The 23317-nt window shown below is 36.0% G+C and overlaps 1 protein-coding gene across 1 annotated transcript; it reads right to left on the bottom strand.

The window, feature by feature from the left end:
* Positions 1–402: 402 nt before the first annotated feature.
* LOC122306077 (GDSL esterase/lipase At4g10955) lies at positions 403–4164 on the bottom strand. Its single transcript, XM_043118455.1, has 2 exons — positions 3822–4164; positions 403–1644 (listed from the first exon to the last, which is right to left on the bottom strand). The coding sequence occupies exons 1-2, from the start codon at positions 3968–3970 to the stop codon at positions 618–620; spliced, it is 1176 nt and encodes a 391-aa protein (XP_042974389.1). The 5' UTR covers positions 3971–4164; the 3' UTR covers positions 403–617.
* Positions 4165–23317: the final 19153 nt, after the last annotated feature.

Here is a 23317-nt window from a genome sequence, read left to right as displayed (position 1 = left end):
GTATGAATGGCCTAATGGGTGCCCGTGGATATCGAGGTTTGGGGAACGATGCCATGGTGATTCACTTCCTGGGTGTAAAGTCATCCTTTTAGATGGAATTGGATTTCATAATGATTCTTTTGAGTATAACATTTAAAAGAAATAGAAAATAGTAAAATATGATGATAAATCAGTTGTGATTTGAATTTCAGCATGATAATCTGTTATCATATGCCATACTGAAATTCAGTGTTTGATAAATCAGTGTTTTTTGTGTTGCCGTTTTGCTGTCTTGAAAGTCTAGAAAATAGTTGCTGCAGTCTTCTAGTTTACATACGCACAATGGGATCATTTACCATTCACCTGGTATCAGAAACTAGCCACCCCACATATTGAACTTGTGAACTAAAAGGAAAGCAAGTATACTAGAAATTGCCAATTCAATACTCTCTCTTTTGACAATTCATATATCCAGGCAAGAAGGCAAACGTTTTCGCAACAAAAACAAGAAACCAATAAAGCCAGTATATCAGGACATATTCACACCCCTGAATGATAATGGTAATGTTTATTACGACTCAAAGTTTATGGATAAGAAATGAATCGTTGAGCAAAAAATGAAACCCTCCGACCATTTCCTATCGAAGCTTTTCCTGCGTTTGCTGTGGAGCTGGGAAGGTATACAAGGATTTCAGCTGCCTGCTCATGAGCTTGCTATTGTGGACAGCCAGTTGAAGCGGCAAGTCATCTGACCACCATTGCTCTAACCCATGAGCCTCAAGAAACTTCTGTTTCCCTTTGGACATTACAAAGAGCTTTGCTGCCAAATGACCATTTGTAGGAGCCACATTCTCCTTGCATGCATTGTTTTCTTCTGTACCATCAGGGTTTGTGTAAGAGCAACAGATATAATCACTATTGTTTACATACAAATGAGGTACCCATTTTCCAAATCCTACACCAGAATTCTTAGGCCCATATAAATGGGGTACCAAATTCTTCAATCCGATACCCAGGGTCTTTTTGTCATCGTCACCGCTAATTTGAGTTATACTACTCGAAGGAAGCATTGATTTAAATCTCTGCCAAACAAATCCAGCCTTTTCTCCAACATTTTTCAAGCTCATAGCAAGTGAGACAGAAGGTGGATTGAATAAATGGGTGTCCACGTATATCCCTTCTTTGGCCAATGTTTTTCCCACTTGGAGTGCAAACCCAGCCCCTAAGGAATGGCCTGCAATACAAACATTGCTGCTTCCATACTTGTCAGCAACTGATTTCAGTGCCTCCAAGGCTATTTTGAACCTGACAGAGCCCTTCAAGGTTTCCCAAGCCAGAAAACGAAGATCATCTTCAATATCCCTTCTGATTGTTTGGCTTTTTAGCAATGTTCCTCTAAGTGCTAACACAGCCCTTGGAGCACCACTAGGCCTGACGATTACCAAGTCAGCCAATGCTGCAGTCCTATCCCATTCTAATATTGCTCCAAATATCGATCCATCTCTTTCATCAATTAAAGTTTGTGCTAGCCTGTACTTGAAAGGCACCCACCATTTTGGAGCAAGAACATTTTCTTCAGTTCTGTTCTCTTGCCTATCAAGTTCAAGCAAGTAAACTGCTTGTATGAAACAAGCAATGACCGTTCTTTTGTAATTCACATCCTTCCTGTGTACAATGCTCTATCAGCAGAATGCACAATGATACACTAATTTATCAAAACATTAGGAAAATGACTAGAAGATCCAAGGCATCAATGGGTTGAAACTGCAGATAATTGTTTGTACAATGAATTAAAAAGTGCTAGCAATATAAAACAGAAATTCCCATGTAAGTGATGCAAGAAAATAGATTAAGCAAAACGGAGAGAGTAATTTCATCAATTATCTTCCAGAAGTCCACATTTTCATTCCGTTGACTTTAGAAAGGTGGACTTTGACTAACACACACTAAGAATATGGATGGAGCAAATGGCTTCTGTCGGTTCATGACAATGGTGGATGTAGTTACAGCCTAAGGAGATAAAAAAAGCTAACAATTGAGAATCAAAAACGAAATTTGAGATAAGCCCCATCTCAAATCTGATATACACGCTCCCAAACTCCCGGAATGACCGACAACTTTTCAGGTCCGGTATCATGCCTGTAAAGATATCTAACTGCTTTCCTTTTGAGCCGTTTTTCCTTTCTTTCTTTTGTTTTTTACTTTATTTTCTCCTTTTGTTCTCAAGTATAAGAGTACTTCAAAAACAAGAACGGACGACTAGGGTGCAAAACATGACATAGCACCGATTGAGTCCCAGAGGCAAAGTATGTGGAAGATGATAATGCATAAGCAACCTGCTAATCACCAAGCTATTGATCTCAATGAATCTGAAAAGCGGATAATTGGACTTAAAAAGGTCCATCCCTAGGAATTTCACATATTATAAGCACAACCCACTCTAAATTACAAATCACTTCATTCGGTTGATGAGAATAAATGTTAAACCATTTTAATCAACTGCTAAAAAAAAATAAAAAAAAATAAAAAAAGAACAAGGAGAATGTGTACACATGAATAAGGTGAGCTTCAAAAACTGTTTCATCTAATTTTATTTCATCCCATCATTACAATTTTTTCAAATTCCTATATAAAATATAATAAACATTTCAACTTTTTTAAATTTTAAAATAATAATAATATTAAAAAATAATATTATAACAATATTATATTCATCTTTCAACTTTTGTCTCAACTCATCTCATTTCAATTTACTATCCAAATGGCACCTAAATATTATGTGCGTATGTGTACACATTTTTTTTTTTTAATAAGTGGGAGTGAAGAGTTTTAAAGCTTAATTTTATATTTAGAAAACCGAACTATATGCCATGAAGCGATCAAGCTCTTGCCTGTATACACATTCTTAATATACTTCGTGGTGTAATGGTGTAACGGTGGGGAGAGCCGTTAATTGAATACTTAAAAAATAAAAAACAATTCAAAAAATAATGCCCAGCTGTTAATTCAAATATAGGCAAGTTTTTTTCACGAGTATTCGCCAAAATCCAAATCCGAATCCTCTTTATTAAAGTCACCTCGAAGTTCAAATAAATATAACCCATAGAATTCAATTACTTTCCTAGATCCTAGTACGATCAAATTATCGGGCATCCAACTAATATTTAAGCCAATAGGATAAATTACCAAAAATACAACCGGAAACCAAATGCAGAAATTACTCCATCCAAACCAACCTATCATAAGGTACCATGTTATGACTGCACCAACCTTCCATAAGCAAATTTCTGAGGATCTGGTGGGTGAAAAATACCCACAAAATCCACTCAATCTAAAACCGAAAGCTAAATCTGTTTTAATGCAGAAAAGCGTGGTGTGGGTATAGGTAAAACGAGGAATTTACAAATGGAAAGTCTCGCTACAAACCCTTGTAACTCAGAAATCAGATACCGAAACTATCATTCCTTATTTACCAATATTTTCGTTATGAAACATAAAACCAGATACTAGCTTCTGTTACTTCTCTATCTTTCTGATAATTCATTGTGGTAAATCATCGTTTTCTTCAAAAATACCACAAGGTAAATCGTTCCAAAGCTAAAAGTTCCCGGCATCGAAGATTACCTTTAAAAAAAAAAAAAAAAAAAAAAAAAAGAACAGGGAGAAACCTACACTGGCAAAATTGTGAAAACCATTTTTAAATTTCACATATTCCACTTGATTCCGAGGCTATCAATTCACTGCTTTCGTCTCAAATCTTCGAATAAGTAAAAGCTGGTAAGCAAAGAGTGGGGAAAAGGGATTCTGTATAGAAAGGATGGAGAATTGAAATGGGTACTAACCAACTGGAACTGATGAGGTCTCTCCAATTAGGAGCGGAAACATTGCGGGGTCCCGAAACATGGAAAGCGTAGGGATGAGCCTCTTCTTGTCCCTCCAACACCTCCTTTGCTATCTCTGCTGCCATCTCCTCCTCTACACACTTTGCCATTGACCAACAACGAAACCGCACTTCTTCTTCTCAATTTCTTCCTCTTTCGGCTTTCTCTTAAGGGAGCCTTAAGACTTTGTTTGCTTTTATGCCAAAGGTTCTTCACGTCACTACTTGGTATCAGATTCAACGAAGTGCTTGCTTTAGATTTTGAGATTTTCTAACGATATACTTGAAACGTCTGGGTCAGTAGGTCTCTCAACGGTCATATTTCTCTGATAATGTCAGTTTTAAACATGAAATTACTGGATTACCCTTTAGGAAGTGCGTTATAGCTGGACATTCGTTTTTGGCCACCTTTCAAAAAATCAAAAATAGTTCTTCTACGTACGGGGAGTTGGAACGGTTGGGGAGTAGCCTGCCACATCAGCCTGGCACTTAAAATAAAAAAATAAAAAAATAAAAAAAAAGAAAGAAAATGAAAAACAGACAAAAATAAAAGAAAAAACTAGGCATCTGAAAGAACAAAAAGTTACATACAAAAATAAAAGAAAAAACCAGGCATCTGAAAGAACAAAAAGCTACAGACAAGTGTATGAGCTCTTTGTCTTCAAAGAGATGGGTTTCTCGATGTGGGTAGATGAACTTGAAGAGAGCATTTTGATGATTTTCGTGGGTCTCATCTTCGTCAACAGTAAAACAACACTACTGCCTGCTCCTTTCTCTTCTTTCCTCTTTGGTCTCTTTGGTCTCTTTGGTCTTTAGTTCCACATCCGTTCAGCTACTGCAGCATAACTAGTAGAACAGACTCACTCTCTCTGTCGTTGAAAATAAAATATAGTCTACTTTCAAGCAGTCGAGAATAATCTAGAAAAGCTTTACTTTTTTTCCTTTTTCTTTTCTCTTCATTGGTTTGGCTATGGAATTTCTTTTAGTTCATTCTTCTACAGTTCTACCGTTGTTTTCGTATATGCGAAACGGTTTCCTATGAGGTATGTACTTTTTTGTTCTACTCTCTGTTGCTTTTTAAGCAATAGAGAGCAGACATATTGATCCATAAAATTTAATATCCGACACATTACCATGTTGCCTTCATTCCTTTGTAAAATTTCCAACATATTCTTATGGACTATGAAATTGTCTATCAATTTATTTGAACAAATTAATTAGATCTCAATCTTATAATTATATAATAAATCAAATACTTAACATAAAAAAATAAACTTGCATGATATAACAATTAGTTTTGAAGGGAAACTCTTTAAAGAACTCTTTAAAGGTAAAACCTTACAGGGCAGTCAAACTCAGGAAAGTCGATTTTATTATTTGAAAATCATTTACAAGTATTCATTAATTACAAAACTTTTACAACTTGACTCTCTTACTTGCTCAGACAAACGACCCGTTTATTTTCTACCGTAATGGCAGCCAGAACCTCTGGCGATTTTCAAATGTTGCCTTTTTTCCTAGAACTCTAGGGGCTGAATTCCAATCACACGATCCTCCAAACTCGGAACACGATCACACTTAAAGAGAGGTGAAAATCAAAGTGAAAATTCTCAAACGAATTTTCCATTTCTAGGCACACAAAAATCTCACCCAATAATACTCAATTAAAAACCAACTCTGAAGTATGACACCGAATCCCTTTAAGTATTAGGTCTGGAAAGAGTCATAGTTGAAGTAGGATTCTACTGACAGGTAGAGACAGTCACGAGAACATTTCCTGACTGGTTGCTGATATTTTGTGATAACTCTTCACTGTAGTTTCTTATCTGTGTTCAGTTTCAATTTTTTATAATTGCAGACTCTTATGGATTCGAAATTCATGTAATTGACTTATCTAAACAACTTTATAAACATCTAGATAAACTCAATATTGTTAAGGATAAAGTCATCTCTTATTTTACATTTATCCAAATTTAATCAAATAATGATAAGATAAACCTTATCATTTAGTCATCTAATCTTAGTCAACTTCTGCCTTTACAATCTCCCCCTTTGGCGGATTGGTGACGAAGACATCTTGATGAATGTAAATTCCCTGTTGTACATTTCAAACAACAGACCACAAAGAGATAGAAAAATTCTCAAAAATTTGTGTTTCAATAAATTGACTTGGAGATAAAAACAAACAATCCAGATTCAAGTACAAGTTCAGTGATCCAAACAAAACATAATCATCAACACATCAGTCTTTCAACCTAATTAACCCAAAACATAGGAACATATTAACTTGTATCTAAAATAAGGAAAGAGTTAAAAAAAAAAAAAATACATAACAGGATTATCAGCTGTAGTTGTGCTCTTCACTATTCTTGATAATTAAGTGTGCCCTCCCAAGGATAAGATGAACAGTACACATCAGGACAGACATGGCCCAAGAGGAAGATCACGGAAGCCACACAATGGTTTGTACGAAAGACTTTTAAGTATAATGTTTAATGTTTTCCGCTGTAACTCTCTTTAAATTAAAAAACACGTTTTATTTTATAAACATGGAGTCTTTCATATCTTGGCTTAAAAGAAAAAGTTGTTTTTAAATAAATGGTAATATCCGTCTCTTTTTCATAAAATTATTTTTTAAAGGTTCCACCATAAAAACGAACGTTACAATGCATAAGCTCAGGGGTGGACCTATGAGCCTTTTGGAGTCCATGCACCATAATTCTCCCAAGAAATTTCAAATTCTTTGATCTTTAGGGATACCAACACTCTCACATAATTCTTTTACCACCCTCATAAAGATAAAAGATGTTATGTGTGGAAGGAAAGTGGTAGTTAAGATAAATATTTGGAGTATTGTAAAAGGCTGAAGAGGGTTGAAGGTTTATAGAAAAAACGGTGTGCATTGGATTAATGATACAATGATCAGTTTTATACAAGGCTTGGAAGCAGAATAAAGCATAGATGAAACGGTGAGCAACAAACGTAGAACAAGGCATTTTGTAAGGCTCTCGAATTAGTTTTACAGTTAGATGTTAAAATGATGTGTTTTGTATTTTTAGTATATACGGTATGTTTTACTCATATGGAAGTTGTATAAAGGATGCAAGAAAGGATTTGGGAAGGGGTTATGAAATGTATGAAGCCTTTTCTTGAAGGAGGTTGAGCTTTCCTCGAATAAAGTTCATTTCATGATCTTCTTGAAGTATGAGTTTTCCTTTCATTCCAGTTTGTATCAGAGAGGGAAAGTCCTCTCATGGCTAAGGTCCTTGAGGAGGAAGTTTGAAGGCCATCAAGAGATGAGTTAGAAATAGCAGGAAGTAATGTTGTGCGAGTTGGATGACCAGCAGTAGTCCATATATGTCATCTCTAAAAGGTTAGAGCAGATGACTAATATTATTAGAAATTTGACTAAGAATCAACGTGTGTGTTCACCTAGAAATGAAATGCAAGTACCAAGAATAATGGTTCAAGAAGATAGGATGTCTTTGTCTAGGGAGGTCAGATTGAATTTTCCCCATCTCGACGGGGGAAATCCTTGAGATTAGATCTTTAAGGCCAACCAATACTTTGGTTATCACTAAACTCCACCCATTTAGAAGCATCTAATGGCTTCTTACCACATGAAATGGGAGGCTTCGGTTTGGTACCAAGATGATGTAGAGGGAGGGCAGTTTGATAGTTGGAAATCTTGGTTAAGGCCCTCTTGACTGAATTTGGGCCCATGACATATGATGATCCCATGGAAGCCTTGATAATGTTTAAACAAACTACTATTGTGGCATTGTCTAAAACAGAGTTTGAAGGAGTGTATAACAGGCTTAAAGGGCTTTCAGAGAAGCACAAGTTGAGTTGCTTCTTAAGTTGTCTAAAAGATAAGATCAGATTACCTGTAAGAATGCTAAACCCCATTAGTTTAAGTGCTGATTTTGGGGTAGCAAAAATTCAAGAGAAGTATGTGTTGAGTTTGAGAATGGCACTTAAGTTTTCAATTTTGGTTTTGGAGGGGAGGGGGGGGGGGGGGGGGGGGGGGTGTGGTAGTGATAGTAGTACACAAGGGTTGGGTAATAGTATGGGTAAAGGCAGTTAGAAGATTGATTTTCAAGCTTGGAGGGTCTCTTCTATAAATATAAATGAGAAGAGGAGGAAGGGGTATGTTACCACTCTTAAGAAAAGTGGAACCCCTCACATGTGTGTAAGACTCCAAATGTGTACCTGTTACGAGTTGATAACTGTAAAGGGAATGAAGGAGAATTGGAGGAATTAAGAGAAGTGGGGGAAATCACAGATGCAGTAGAGCTATAAGATCATAACGTAGAATTGGAGATATTAATTCATGCTATCACAAGGTCCTCCTAGTCTTAATACTATGAGCTTGATGGGGATTATTGGTGCTCAACCAATGGTGATTCTGGTTGATTTTGGCAACACTCACAATTTCCTTGACCCATAAATTGCTAAGATAGATAAGCTGAAGGAATGTGAAGGACCTCGACTACAAAGTCAAGTTAGCTAATGGGTAGAAGTTAGTAAGGGAAGATGTGAGGGATGATCTATTGTTAAGATCTAGGCAATAAGTTTCCTATTTCATTCCACCTACTAACCTTAGGCTTGTACATGGTCTCATTGTGTGGGATTTCAGACAAATGACTATGCAGTTTGAGTTAGGGGGAAGAAATATGAAGTTGCAAGGGTTGTATGCTGGAGATACTTCCATGGTGGACAAAATCGTGTGCATTGGATTAATGATACGGTGAGTTTTATACAAGGCTTGGAGGCAGAATAAAGCATGGATGAAACGGTGGTTAGCAAATAAATGGAATAGGGCGGTTTGTTAACCTCTCGAATTAGTCTTACAGTTAGATGTTAAAATAACGTGTTTTGTATTTTTAATATATACAGTGCATTTTACTCTTACGGCAGTTGTATAAAGGATGCGGGAAGGGATCTAGGAAGGGGTTCTGCACTGTTCGAAGACTTTTCTTGAAGGAGGTTGAGCTTTCCTTGAATAAAGTTCATTCCTTGACCTTCATGAATTCTAAGTTTTCCTTTCATTCCAATTTTTTTTCTTTCCTGCACTGGATTTCCCTTAACAAAAGAAGTAATATTTTATGAGCAATGACCCTAATGGATTTAAAATAACGTGTTTTGTGAGTCATGCTGTAATTTTGTTATAGTATGTTTGCTTTTGTTCCAACGACTTTTAAGTTATAAAAAATGGTTAAAAAAACCTAATTCATTAGGCCCTGTTTGTTTATCCAAGCATAAACTATCTCATCTTGTCTTATTTTATTTCATCATTACAATTTTTTTAAATCCTCATGCAAAATATAATAAACAATTTCACTTTTTCAAATCTCAAAACAAAACTAATATTAAAAAATTTTATTAATAATATTTTATTCAACTTCCAACAAAACATCTCATCTCATCTCATCTGAATTATGTAACCAAACAAAGATGACTTTTTCACCATGGTGTCACGTCTTTATTTGATCTCGGGCAAGTTAAAGTCTATCAGAATCATGACCAATAATACCATGTGCAAGCCTCAATAGATGGTTGAAGATTACAAATAAAGGCAAAAATAGACTATAAATGGGTATTTGTGTAGATACACTCTTCAAGGGAGTTAGTTAAGGAGATCAGATATATGTGTGCATATGGAATTTGAAGAAAGTGTTGATTCCCAATTTTGGATTAAGTGGTCAATGGTTGTAGAATGGGAAAATACTAGAAATAAGATGATTTTAAATAAGGGGAAAAATGAGAAACAAAATAAGAATTACTGTGAGATTGACAGGAAGACCAACATCCACGTGTCCGAATCGGTAATCCACCATGAAAAAATACGAGTTACAAAATTTTCAAGCTCTCTCTCTCTCTCTCTCTCTCTCTCTCTCTCTCTCTCATGTTGAAGAAGAGAAAATGAAAATAAAAGGGAAGTGGAAGAAGAGTTTTCCTTTCTTGCAACTATGCCCTCTTTATACATGTAAGTGATAACTCTGTTTCAGTAACCAACGAATTTAAGACCAAGTCAACAGAAACAACCAATACTCAAATTCAAGATGATGAAAACCAACACTCAAATTCAAGACAATGATAACACCAACATATCCAGTTGAGATAACAATATGATAAAGTCTATTACAATTTCAAATCTATATTTCAAATATATATTGTTATCTCTGTACAGAATTCTTATCTCTAAATACAAAGCCTTAGTATGTGTTATGGTAAGACAAATAGTTTAGTCATTGTAAAATTCTCATATGGTATCAAGAGCATGAAAGGACTCGTGTCATTTTTTATCCTCATGGCTTCTTCCTTTTCTAATGACTCAACTCTTATTCCTACCACACTCACCTCAATGAATCCATATTCCTTTATCACCATCAAAGTCAATCGAGATATTTATCTCTTACGGTGGGCCCAAGTTGTTCCCTATCTCAAGGGCACTAACTTGTTTGGCTACGTCAATGGCACTATTTCAGCCCCATCCCCCTCCATTGTTGTTCAACTCAATGGCCAAGATGAGGTTCAAGTGAACCCTGCTTTTCACCACTGGCACTTACAGGATCAACTGATTCTTAGTGCACTCACTTATCTTTGTGAGAAGATTCTTTCTCATGTGGTAAAATGCAAAACCTCCTGTGAGATGTGGCTCTCTCTTGAGCGCATGTTTGCCCACACCCAGATTATAAAAATCCATTTTCAAGTTGCAATTTTGAAGAAAGGAGCTTGATCAATTGTTGATTATTTTAAGTAATTCTCCACCCTTGCTAATCCCTTGGATACAGTGGACCAACCTCTTAATAATTATGAACTAATATGGTTCCTATGTCACAATCCGAGTTGAATCTCTTGGCTTATGAAAAATGCCTTGAACAGCACCAGTCGGCAGTTAAATTATCTTTTGCAAGTGCACATATTGCTTCTAGCTATTTCCACATCTCGTGGTGGACGTACCTATTCCTCCAATGGTCGTGGACATAACTCTAAAATCAAGGGGCATGGACGTAACTCCACCTCTTCCTCAAATCAATCTCGACCCCTTTGCCAATTGTGCAACAAAGCGGATCATGTTGCTTTGGATTGCTATCATCGGTTTGATGATTCTTATTAATGGGATGCCACTCAAGTTCAAGTATATTTCACCACACCTCAAACCACATATGATGGAAATTGGTATCCTGATTCTGGCACTACATACCATCTTACCTCTGATCTTGCAAATTTGAATATCAAAGCTAAGGACTACCATGGCACCGACACAATTCAACTTGGTAATGGTAATGGGCTTCCTATCCACTCATTCCCTTGCTTTGAATTTACATATTGTCCTTCGAGTTCCTCAAATTAGTAAAAATCTTCTCTCTATTTGACATTTTACGCATGATACTAGCACATTTTTTTAATTTCACCCTTCCTATTTTCTTTTGAAGGATCGAGCAATGGGGAAACTTTAGTTGCACGGTCCAAGTAGAAATGGCATTTCAAGTATAAATGAGCATACATTTGCATTGCATGGGTCATCCATCCTTCAAGATCGTCCATCGTGTTCTTTGTTCCTTTCAATTACCGGTGTCTAAGAATAATATCATTCCAAAATGTCTAGCTTGTTTGGGTTCCAAAAGCAAGCAATTACAATTTACTTCTTCTTTAAAAAGTTATGTTAGCACTATTTTGTAAAATTTCAAACTTGGTAGAATGTTACTTTAGTTCAAAAATTAAAGTTGTTCAATTTGATTGGGATGGCGCGTATCATTCTCTACACAAGATTTTTGAAACACAAGGTAGTCTTCATTGTGTATCTTGTCATCTTACACACCAACAAAATAGAGCCATAAAAAGTAAACATCACCACATGGTTGAAACTGGTCTAATGTTACTTTCTCAAGCAACCATTCCTCATTCTTTTTGAGATGATGCCTTCCTCAGTGCATGCTACTTAATAACTCACATGCCAACTCTCATTCTCAAAAAACGTTATCCATATAAAGCCTTATTTAATTGAAAATGTGATTACTTCCTTTTACTGATTTTTGATTGTGCATGTTGGCCTAATCTTCATACCTATAACTCAAACAAATTCCAACCTCAATCTCTTCAATATATCTTTCTTGATTATAGTCATCTTCACAAAGGGTACAAATGTCTTCATATTCCAACAAAATAATGTCTATATATCTCAAGACATTATCTTTGATGAGTTAATCTTTCCCTTTCAAAACTCAAAATCTGATCCAATTATTAGGGTTTGCTCCTTTTGTCCCACATGGGTTGAGAGTGACGGAAGAGCAAGGCCCAAGGCCTATAAAAGGAGGCTAATCCTCCTTGGTAAAGTGCACTAGCCAGAAGCTCAACTAAAAACTTTTGACTCTAATAAAATTCTTCTGTTGGCCTTTTTAGTAAAATGAAATGAGGTGAGAGTTTAGTAAAAGGAAAAGAGGTGAGAGTTAAAGTTTTGATAGTGGGGAAGTTTTTGTGGGTGTCAAGGGGTGAGGAGAAAAATTATGTGATTTTAACAATTTTTCACATAGTGGATTTTCTTCTCTGGGTTTAGTAATTTTTCTCCGATTTAGGAGTTTCCACTTAAAATCATATATTATTATTTTTCTATTTTTCTTGTTATTTCTGCAAATAGTAGATTCTAGGAGGTGAATTTGAGAGGTCCAAATTTCCAACAAGTAGTATCAGAGCCTATGTCCTTTTGGTGGGGTGGAGCTTTAGGCAGCATTTCGTTACCAAGCCTAACCCAACTCAACTCAACTCAACTCATCTCATCTAATCATTACAACTTATCCAACCTTCAACACAAAATATAATAAACAATTCAACTTTTTCAAATTCTAAAATAATAATAATATTTTAAAATTTCATCTCAACTCAACCCACTATCCAAGCCGTTAGTGTGGATATGTACTGCCTAAGGAGTTTCTATTTAGGAGATTGAAAATTTTAAAGTGTCCGTTGTGACCCTCTAATCTTTCATAGGAACTTACTTAGTAAAATACTATTTATTTCTACGATAAAAATTCATCGAGACGATGTGAAAAATGAGGTGGAGAAATTGGATTACACAAGGCGTTGAAGGGAGATCAACCCCTGAAGTCAGTAGTGATACTAGCGACTAGTGAAACAGCTCTAGTACAATGAGCAGGTTCAGTAAGTAGCTCCAAGTCAATAAATTGAGATACTGGTATTGATGCTAATGTTGTATCTTGCTCCATACAAAAATGGACATATATATCCTTATGGCATGCTGCTAATTTCCAACGTTTTCATGATAGAGGATGTGTTAATATTAACGGGTCCACAAGTTTGCACACAACTATTAGTTTGGCATTAATGCAGGGTATGTGGTCGAAATTTATGTCGATGGCTAATGAACTTCCAGGAAAGCGAAATGTGGAAGTTACACCATAATTTTCAGCAAGGTTATTTTCGACATGGACCGAAGTGAAATTCTTGTAATTGGTTTTTTCTTATTAGATATGGTTTTATCGTGAATCATGATAGTGGAAGTTATGAAAATCTTCATTAAGGCAGAGCTTGTTGTAGGACGAGTCAAAGTCGCAAGGTGGAGATTGTTGGGATTTGCTCCTTTCGTCCCACATGAATTGGGAGTGAAGGAAGAGTAAGGCCCAATGCCTATAAAAGGAGGCTAATCCTCCTTGGTAAAGTGCACCAATCAAAAGCTTAATTAGAAACCTTTGATTCTAGTAAATTCCTCAGTTAGCCTTTTTTGTAAAAATGGAAGATGTGAGAATTAAAGTTTGATAGTGGAGAAGTTTTTGTGGGTGTAAAGGGGTGAGGAGAAAAATTATGTGATTGTAATAATTTTTCACATAATGAATTTTCTTGTTTAGGTCTGGTGGTTTTTCTCCGGTTTAGGAGTTTCCTCGTAAAATCTTGAATTATTATTTTTCTATTTTTCTTATTATTCCTGCAAACAGTAGATCCTGGAGAGTGAATTTGGGAGGTCCAAATTCCCAACACCAACCAATAATTCTTATCCTCCACCATCCAACTCAAATTCTCTTTTATCTGTTAGTCATTCTACTCATACAGAGCATGCAACAGAAGCATCTGGAGCATTTTCTACCTTTGATTCAACAGAAATAGAACTCACATTCTACACACCAAGCCCAACCCATCCCTCAAAAACCCAATCACTTATCTACATAAACTTTACTTTTATTCATTCGTCTCTCGAATCAACTCGATCTCCCATTACTGAACCTTCCAACCAACCTCAAAATCTCATCCCTTAACCCATAACTACATGCCATCCCATGATAACTCGTTATAAAAGTCAAATTTTCAAACCAAAACCTCTCCCTTTTGGCATGATTTGTTACCCCTTTCCAAGAATCCTCTCTGAATCTTCATCCAACCTAACTGAGCCAACTTGCTACACCTCAACCATCAAAGAACCATTGTGGCACCAAGCAATGAACCTTGAGTTCAATGCATTACTAAAGAATCAAGCCTAGAAATTGGTTCCTCCCAGTGCTACAACTAATATCATCGGTTGCAAATAGGTATTTCGAATCAAAAGAAATGCCAACAATTCAATCAAGCAGCATAAGGCTCGGTTGGTAGCTAAAAACTATCACCATTAGCCTAGCATGGATTGTAATAAAACTTTCAGTCTAGATGTTAAACCGGCAATGGAATGTGCTTTTCTCTCCATAGCTATATATATTGGTTGGACTCCTTACCAAATTGATATTCAAAATATTTTTCTTCTTGACACTCTATATTGGAGGAGGTTTACATGTCTCAACCTTCTAGGAGGAGGTTTACATGTCTCAACCTTCTAGGCGTACACATCCTTAATTCCCATTTCATCTCTATAAATTTCAAAAGTCCTTGTATGGTTTGAAACAAGCCCTTTGCTAAGCTCAGTAACAAAATGATTGATATTGGTTTTCATGTTGCACGATCATATTTTTCACTTTTTGTCGAGAGAAATTAATCTATGACCATGTTTATTCTTATATATGTGGATAATATTGTCATTGCTAGTTCAAATCCTACTGTTGTTTGTGACTTATTGGCTACACTACATCATAATTTTGCTATCAAGGATTTGGGTTCTCTAGATTTTTTCTTAGGAGTTGAAATTGTTCCAAGTTCTAGTGAAATAATTTTATCTCAGCACAAGTATATCATGGATATACTCAAATGCACTAATATGGTAGAGGCAAAACTAGTGAGCACTCATATGCTGCTTCTACTCGTCTCTCAGCCTATGAAGGTGATCCTTTCTCAAATTCTACACGACCAGACATCTCCTTCTTAATTAACAAGTTGTCTCAGTTTCTTAAGTAGCTAGCTACTCATCATTGGAAATGAATTAAACATATTTTACATTATCTTAAACAAACTATCAACATTGGGCTTCATATTCAACCTTATGCTTCCTTATCCATTCAAGCATTCTCAAATGTTGATTGTATCAGTAGTAGTGATGATTGACGATCTACAAGTGGTTACTGCATCTTTCTTGGTGATAATCTTATATCTTGGAGATGCAAAAAGCAAGCAATAATTGTTGGATTTAACATCGAGGTTGAGTACAAAGTCCTTGCCAACACTGTTGTTGAATTGTCTTGGTTTTCAACTCTATTATATAAACTTGGTGCTCTACCAACAGAGCCTCCTATTCTTTAGTGTGACAACATAGGAGCCACCAATCTCTCCACAAATCCAATGTTTCATGCTCGCACCAAACATGTGGAAATTGATTTCTATTTTGTTCATAATATGGTTACTAATGGCACCATTGTGATGCGCTTTATCTACAATAAGGGCCACCTTACAGACATCTTCATTGTAGAGAGACTCATGATATTTAGGGATTTTTTTCTTTGACAAGATCCACACAATTTCGGGTCCTTGAAAATCATAATACAGATTTGCAAATTTTTGTTTGACTAGACAAAATATATAGTAGTGAGTTCCATGAGGTTCATGGTAAAGGTTGAAAAACTCTTACTTACAACAAATTAATTGATCTGGAGCATCAATACTTAGGCCCTGTTTGGATACCTAGAATAACTCAGTATATATGTGAATAGTAGTTAAATGGCTTGAATTAAGATGTTTTATTGAGTTTTTGGAAAGAAAAGAGAGAAAGTTTGAATAAAAATATTATAAAGTTAAAAAATTATTTTAACATAATTTTTTAATATAATTCTTGTTTTAAAATTTGAAAAAGTAGTATTATTTTTTGTATTTTGTTTGAAAGTTTGAAGAAGTTGTAATGATTAGGTGAAAAAGTTAATGTGACGCCCCTAAATCCCCACGCACGGACACAAGAAAATCGAGACGTCCGGATTATGACATCACGGGTTACCACCCTATCGACGAGTGCTAAGTGTGTGTATAAGCAACGAATGTACACGAAGAAACACGCAGCGGATAACGAAAGTCATAACTAAGTACCAGAATTTTTCTTAGTTTAATATAAAACTGTTCAAAACTTACATATTAAAATATTACAAAACACAAATATTATTATTCAAACCAACAACAAGATATTAACTTTAACTCAAAACTCCGGCGGAGCCACATCCTAGGGCTCAGCTTCCTCCTCTTTCTCAATTTCTGCATCAAAAAATCTACGGAATCAAAAATGGTGCAGCAGGTAAGTAAAAATCGTACCGTACCGGCCACCGGACCGGTACAGAAATTTTATAATTATGTACCGGTTCAAATACCGGCCGATATTTCGGCTTGTACAGGCCCGTACTGGCCGATATTTCGGTTTCGTTTTTTTTTTTTTTTTTCATTTTTTCAAATTACAAATTTATTTTTTTACCCCCAATTTAGACTAAACTATTTATAATTTATATAGATATATGTATTTATGTATAATTTATTTATATATAAATTATTATTTTGAAATATAATTAATATATATTTATATATATAATTTATGTATATATCGACTATCCCGAAATGGTACACGAAACGATACTGGTACCGAAATATTTCGTTCCAGTGCCTTGACCGATACGGCATCCGGTACGGTATTCAAAACATTGAAATAAAATCCAAACACCACTAGATAAAAACATATAAAACTTAAACAATATGCATGAAAAAACGGTCAATGCACATGTCCCATAAAATCATATTTTTCCACGCACGCCAAAAATCCATTTGGCCCAAAAACATATCGTTTAAAACCAAGCCTCGCCATTATTCCAGATAATGGCTCAAACCACCATTTTCCTAGAAAATGGATCACAAAGCCTCAAAACCAAACCTCGCCATTTTCCCAGAAAATGGCTCGCATCCGAAAACCATAAAAACGATCCAATTATGCATGCACCATGATCTCCCCTAGGGATCATCCGCACACCCTGGCTCTGTGCCACACTGCAGGTAACGACTACGCGTGTGACACCTAAAGGAGCAATGCCCAGACTTGCGCCCAGCGCGTACCTGGCCAGGCCATCCTCTAGTCCCCGCCACTTTAGGGACCACGGAGTCGACACGACAGCTTTATCGTATCATGCGATCCGGCCGTCGCCCTGCGACAACCCGGGGATGTCACTCAGTATTATCCACTCCCGAGTGACCAGAGGAGTTCCACCGAGATAATAACCCATCCCGGCTTGGGCTCGTGAAACACACGCACCCGAAAATCCATTTACGCCAACAAAACATGATTTTCTCAATTAAAATAAAATGCACATGTATGTAATATGTAACGCAGGCCTTATGGCACAAATAACCAACCAATCACAAACAACCAAAACCAGGCACTTCGTCCTCAATCCATCTGACTCCCGAACTCCTCAGACTCAGTCCGGAATCAACCAACCAACAGCAAATATTTATTGTAAGAGTAAAATACATTTAAATATAAAAGTAGAGTTTGAAAAATACTTACAGCGCTGTACGGTATTTTTCATAAGTATTTTTCAAAAGCTCGTGGTATTGCAAATGGTGGAGGAAAAGTAACATAACAGTGTAATTTACACTGTGGCCGTGGGTAATAAATTACCCACTTTCGAACGAGGACAAACCAAGGCACGAAATTGATAGGAAAGGGTCTAGAGATGTTTATAAAACTAGTGAAAGTAAGCTTTGGCCGTGGGTGGCGGCGCACGGTGGTGGATCGGCCACTTGGAGCCAATTTCGGCCTTGGAGAGTGAGGGAGAGTGAGGGCTATACACTAATCCCTTGGTCATGAAATTTCTTGGAGAAGGTCATGGTGATGAGAGGAACAAGATGGTGGTGGTGAAACACCATGGGTGGCCGTGTATGGCGGCATACGGCTGTGCAACCGAAACTCTAGCTGTGGAGACCCATTAGAGAAAAAGAGAGAGTTAGGGAAAAAGAAAGACATGGAGAGGAAGCCATTGATGTGGTGAATCCAATGGTGGTGCTTGGTGGCTGATTTGGCCATGTATGGTGGCTCAAAAAGGAGAAAAAGGCTTGAAGACCCATTTGTTTGGAGGAGAAAAGAGAGAGAGTGGGTGGCCGGCGTAGCACACCACCAGTGCAGTAAGGCTCGCCAGTGTGGGAGGGACATGCCGGAGGTAGAGGTGGGTCACGGCAGCTGGAGGGGGCACCGGCTGGAAGCTTGGACCGAACGGTTGAGGGAGAGGGAGGCCTTGCGAGCGGGAGAAGGAAGAAAGAAGAAAGAAAAAGAAGAAAAAAAGAAAAGAAAGAAAGGAAAAAAAGAAAAGGAAAAGGGAAAAAGAAAAAGAGAAAAGAAAAAGAAAAGATGAGGAAAAGAAATGAGGTCCAGTCCTCATTCCGGAAACTAAAAAATGATCCGCCGAAAACGATTTCAAAAACATAAAACGACTAAAATAAATTAAACACTGCATCAAATAAAATAAAACCAATTAAAATACAATAATTTAAAATAAAAGAACCAATATATTAATTAAATTAAAAACACTCATTCAGTGAAAATACACATAAAAGCTGGTCATCATAGTTAAAAATTTGAAATTAAAAAGTATTTTGTATTTTATTGACATTTGAGAAAGAAATATCTAAAAATACTGCCCCTCTCCACCCCCAAACTGCAAGGGTAGGGTACCCTATCCCTCATAACGGAGTGCGGATTGGAGGGGATCCGTCCCCCTACCCCCTACTTGGTCTTGGGTCTAGAAGCAGTTTCTGAAACAGTTAAAATGGGCCTAAAATGGCCCACAAGTTTTGCTTTTAGGCCCAGATTCAGCTTCTAGGCCATTTTGAGCCCATAAAATTATAAGTAAGAAAAAAAAGGTTTAAAAACAGTAAAAAAAAATTAAAAACCAGATTAAAAAAAAAGTTACATGAATAAAATTTGATTTTATGGCTAATAATTACTAGTCAATCTAGTCTACTAAAAAAAAGTTACATGAATAAAAATTACTAGTCTAATATATAATAAACTAATAATAATAACTAAGCTATTACAAAATTGAAAGGCTAAATAATTACAAAATTACAAACATAAAAGTATCTAATAGATATTGTATCAATATTACAAATGATTGAATATATAATATGAACAAATGATTCAAATTTTGAATATTCTAAAGAGAGAACTGTGAGTTGTCTTTGACTATGACATTTGGGGCGGCTCGGGCTTGAACACATATTCATATTGTAGCAGAGTTAGACATTGTCTCATGTGTTGCTACAACAATTATCAATTAATACTAAAATTAATACCGATGAAATCGAAATGAATATAAATAAATCAAAATAATAAAATAAAAACAATTACCAGGTAGTCCAGATTCAGACTAATCACCACCCTCCTCCTCATCAATCTCCTTAAAATCTAAAACATCCGGAACATGAATATCATTTCCTATCATCCAACTTTGTGTACATATCAATGCCTCTACAGTTGTAGGAGACAATGAACTACAAAAAGGATCTAATATGCGCTCTCTGGTATTAAAGACTGACTCTAAGGCAACGGTGCTAATAGAGATGGCCAAAATACAACGGGCAATCTAAAAAAGGATGAGATATTTCTTTGCTGCGGTCTTCCACCATCCTAATACATTGAAATTATCATCATCCGTTGACAAATAGTTGTCTAACTCCGAAACCACCTCCATAGATTGATGGACTAGTGTGGGATTCTGTGTAAGGGTCTTAGTCCACGGCATTCGGAATTCTACGCTTTTTTGTAGGAGGCTCGGTCACGGTGTCTATAGGAGGTGTTGGGTAAGTGTATGTGTTTTAGATGCAGTACCACCCTTAATTGCATTAAACTCATTATACAATTTAGTCAAGGTATCTCGAGCCATTTTACCAATAAGATCAGCTCATACCTGATCATGAGTAAGTCTCAAACCATGTAACAGTCACATATAACAAAATATTCATTCTAGTTAAATCTCCTCAATATTTGTCATATTTTAGTATCATGGTCATTGTCATCCCTCTCATCCTTTCATTGGAATCCCTACGCATGTCTTCTAATTCTTCTTTCACCCTACATATTTGTTGACAAAACTCATGGGATGTAGGGTACAAAGAACTAGATATATTCAACGTGACATCGTAAAAAAGCTTGAGAAAATCAACAAAAGTAGAAACTATCACCTAATCATCATCATTAGGCTTTCCTAATTCCCTGAGCTCATCAAAGTATTTGACATATTGGATGTCTTCATCACCCAATAATTGAAAATGATGCCTTATATTCTTAGGCCGCCTCCAATATCTAGAAGGTTGAGTTCCATCTGGTAGGAACATGAGTACAAAGACCCTTCTTCGATATTATGCCCGCAACCTTTACTGCAATTTTGAATTTCTCCAATCTAGAAAGAGAATACCTCACAAATTTCACAGTCATTCTAACTCGTGCAACCGAGTCATTAACATCTTTCAACTTCTCAGTCACAATTAAATTCAAAATATATGCAATATATCTAAGATGAAAATATTCACCACCTAAGAATGTCTTATTTTCCTCTTTAAGATAAGCCGTCAAATATCTCAAAGCAACATCATTAGACAACGCAATATCAACTGAAACAGTCAAAACACGTGCCAACACCTACTCATTTATTGAGGCCTCCAAGGCCTTCCCAATCGTCTCACCCTTGTGATCAGTTATTTGACAAAGCTTAATAATTTTTTTATGAAGAACCCAATCAGAATCAATAAAATGCACAGTCAAATACATGTAATTCATATTTTAGATAGAAGTTCAAGTATTGATAGTGAGGCAAACTACCAAACCCGCCAATTGGCCCCTCAAAACATCTTTATCTTTTCTATACATCTTTTTAATATCTTTTGTCACAATGTGGCAAGAAGAAAGTATAAATCTCAGTTTCAACTCTTGAAAAAATTCTCGGAACCCTTAACCCTCCACAAATTGAAAAGACAGCTCGTCCATGACAAATTCTCAGTTCCATACAAGCTAACTTCCTTCTATACTCATTGAGATTATACTTCGTATATCCCTTCAACGTTAGACCCCTGTCCCACTACTCCCATCCGCCACTTTTCTTAATCCAATATCTAGTCTAGATTGACTCTTCTCTATTAAGGATTTTAATATTAGACTCTTCCTACATTGTTGCTCTAAATGGACCTTCAGCTGAGATGTACCATGTTTCATACAGTGACATTCATATATTTTTTCACAGTGATTATATCTAACTTGTGGGTTATTGGGATCACCACTTTTTAGTTTGGTAAAGTGAGACCAAACTATGGACACAGGTTTCTTGCCTTATGTGAGCTTGGAGGCAAGGCAAGGTGTACTCCCCGTAAGGTTGGAGTACGGTTAGGTTATGGGGTAGGGGTATTGGCTAAGGCATGAGAGTTATTATTGAAATCTAGATCCCTTTGAGAAGACATTCTTAATTCTCCAATACAATAAAAAAATTTCAAAATGCAATCCAACACAAGACATAAATAAATAAATAAATAATAAAAAGGCCAAGTGCAATCAAACACAAGACATAAAAAAAAATGTAATAATACATCAAACAATAAACAAGGTAAAGTGCAACGATTGAAACTAATTTATTTAGGGGTTTCAATTAATTTCAATTTAGGGGTTTTTTGTTTTTCTACATTATTTTTTAATATTTTTTTTAAAATTCACAATATTATTAAGCAACGTTTTCTTAATCACTAAATAAAATAAAAAAACTAAAAAAAAAATTGTAACCGTAAGTATTATAAATTAAAAGGGTAAAATTAAAAATCCATAAATATTTATGAAAAAACATAAATATTAGTAGTTTTTTAGAAAACAATAATCTTTTGATTCCTTTCAATTTCATTTAAAATTGGTGTCCATAATAATAATAATAAAATAAATAAATTAAAACTCTTTTGAATCATAAAAATGTTAAATATGGTAAAATTTTTCAGATTTTGTCTTTTATTTCAAGTTATTAAATTCTAAAAATTAATAAAAATAAATTAAAATTAAGGGTTCCAATCCAAAACCCTAAATTGATTTAGAGGTTTTCAATTTAGGGTTTCCAATCCTAAATAAAATTAAGGTTTCAGATTGGAACCCTAAATTAATTTAGGATTCCAATCCGGAACCCTAAATTGATTTAGGAGTTTTGAGTTTCCTGTCCTAAATTAATTTAGGGTTTTCAAAACAATAAAAACTACAAAAATAAAAAATAAAAAATTCAAACAAATTCACATATACAATACACATGCACAATCACAATCTACGAATCCACAACACACAAATTCACAAATTCTCATCCTCCATCTCCGATTCAACCCATCCTTACTCCAATTTCATATCAAAACTCAAAAAAAAAAAAAAAAAAATGGAGAAACTGCCAAACTGGGTTGCGGAGTCTTACCTTTGCGACGGGCTGACGGTGAGAGAGGATACTTGAATCTGGATATCGTGCATCTTGTGAGAGAGAGAGAGAGAGAGAGAGAGAGAGAGAGAGAGAGAGAGAGAGAGAGAGAGAGAGAGAGAGAGAGAGAGAGAGAAAGAGTATTCGAGAAAAAGTCGAAGATGCGAGAGGAGGGGGGGAAGGGGGGGTTAACTTACTTAATGAAACGATGCCATTTTGTCATGGATAAAACGACGCCGTTTCATTTATAAAGAGATATATACTATTACATAATACAGAGCGGGGCGGAGGAAATACGAAGCGAGGGCTTAGCCCCTCCGTCCCCTGCCTCCGTTGCAAAACTCTTATACGGGCGGGGGCCCTCGTTCCCCTGCCTTATGATGTGGATACCCCTCTCCACATATGAGGAGGCAGGGCAAACGAGACGGTGCGATGGGGTGCGGGGGCCCGCTGCCCACCCCTAAAAAGACCTTAATATCACATTTATCACTCAGTGCAAATTTAAAGAGGGAAAACATACTTTGCAACTCCAAATTACTGTCATCAATTCCAGACTATGAAGTTGGCCGACTTCTAAAAACTTTAAAGTTCAACACTTCCACGTTCTATTTTAAAAGATAAATAAATAATC

The sequence above is a fragment of the Carya illinoinensis genome, chromosome 4 (assembly GCF_018687715.1).
Source record: "Carya illinoinensis cultivar Pawnee chromosome 4, C.illinoinensisPawnee_v1, whole genome shotgun sequence".
NCBI classification, from domain to species: Eukaryota; Viridiplantae; Streptophyta; class Magnoliopsida; order Fagales; family Juglandaceae; genus Carya; species Carya illinoinensis.
Note: the sequence above shows the minus strand (reverse complement) of the source record. Positions and strands in the feature narration are given on the sequence as shown.

What these genes read in the sequence shown, in the direction of transcription:
- LOC122306077 (XM_043118455.1), bottom strand. Translation starts at nt 3,970, where the DNA reads ATGGCAAAGTGTGTAGAGGAGGAGATGGCAGCAGAGATAGCAAAGGAG. An exon ending in GACCTCATCAGTTCCAGTTG is followed by an intron (nt 1,645 to 3,821) that starts GTTAGTACCCAT and finishes CATTGTACACAG; the next exon opens with GAAGGATGTGAATTACAAAA.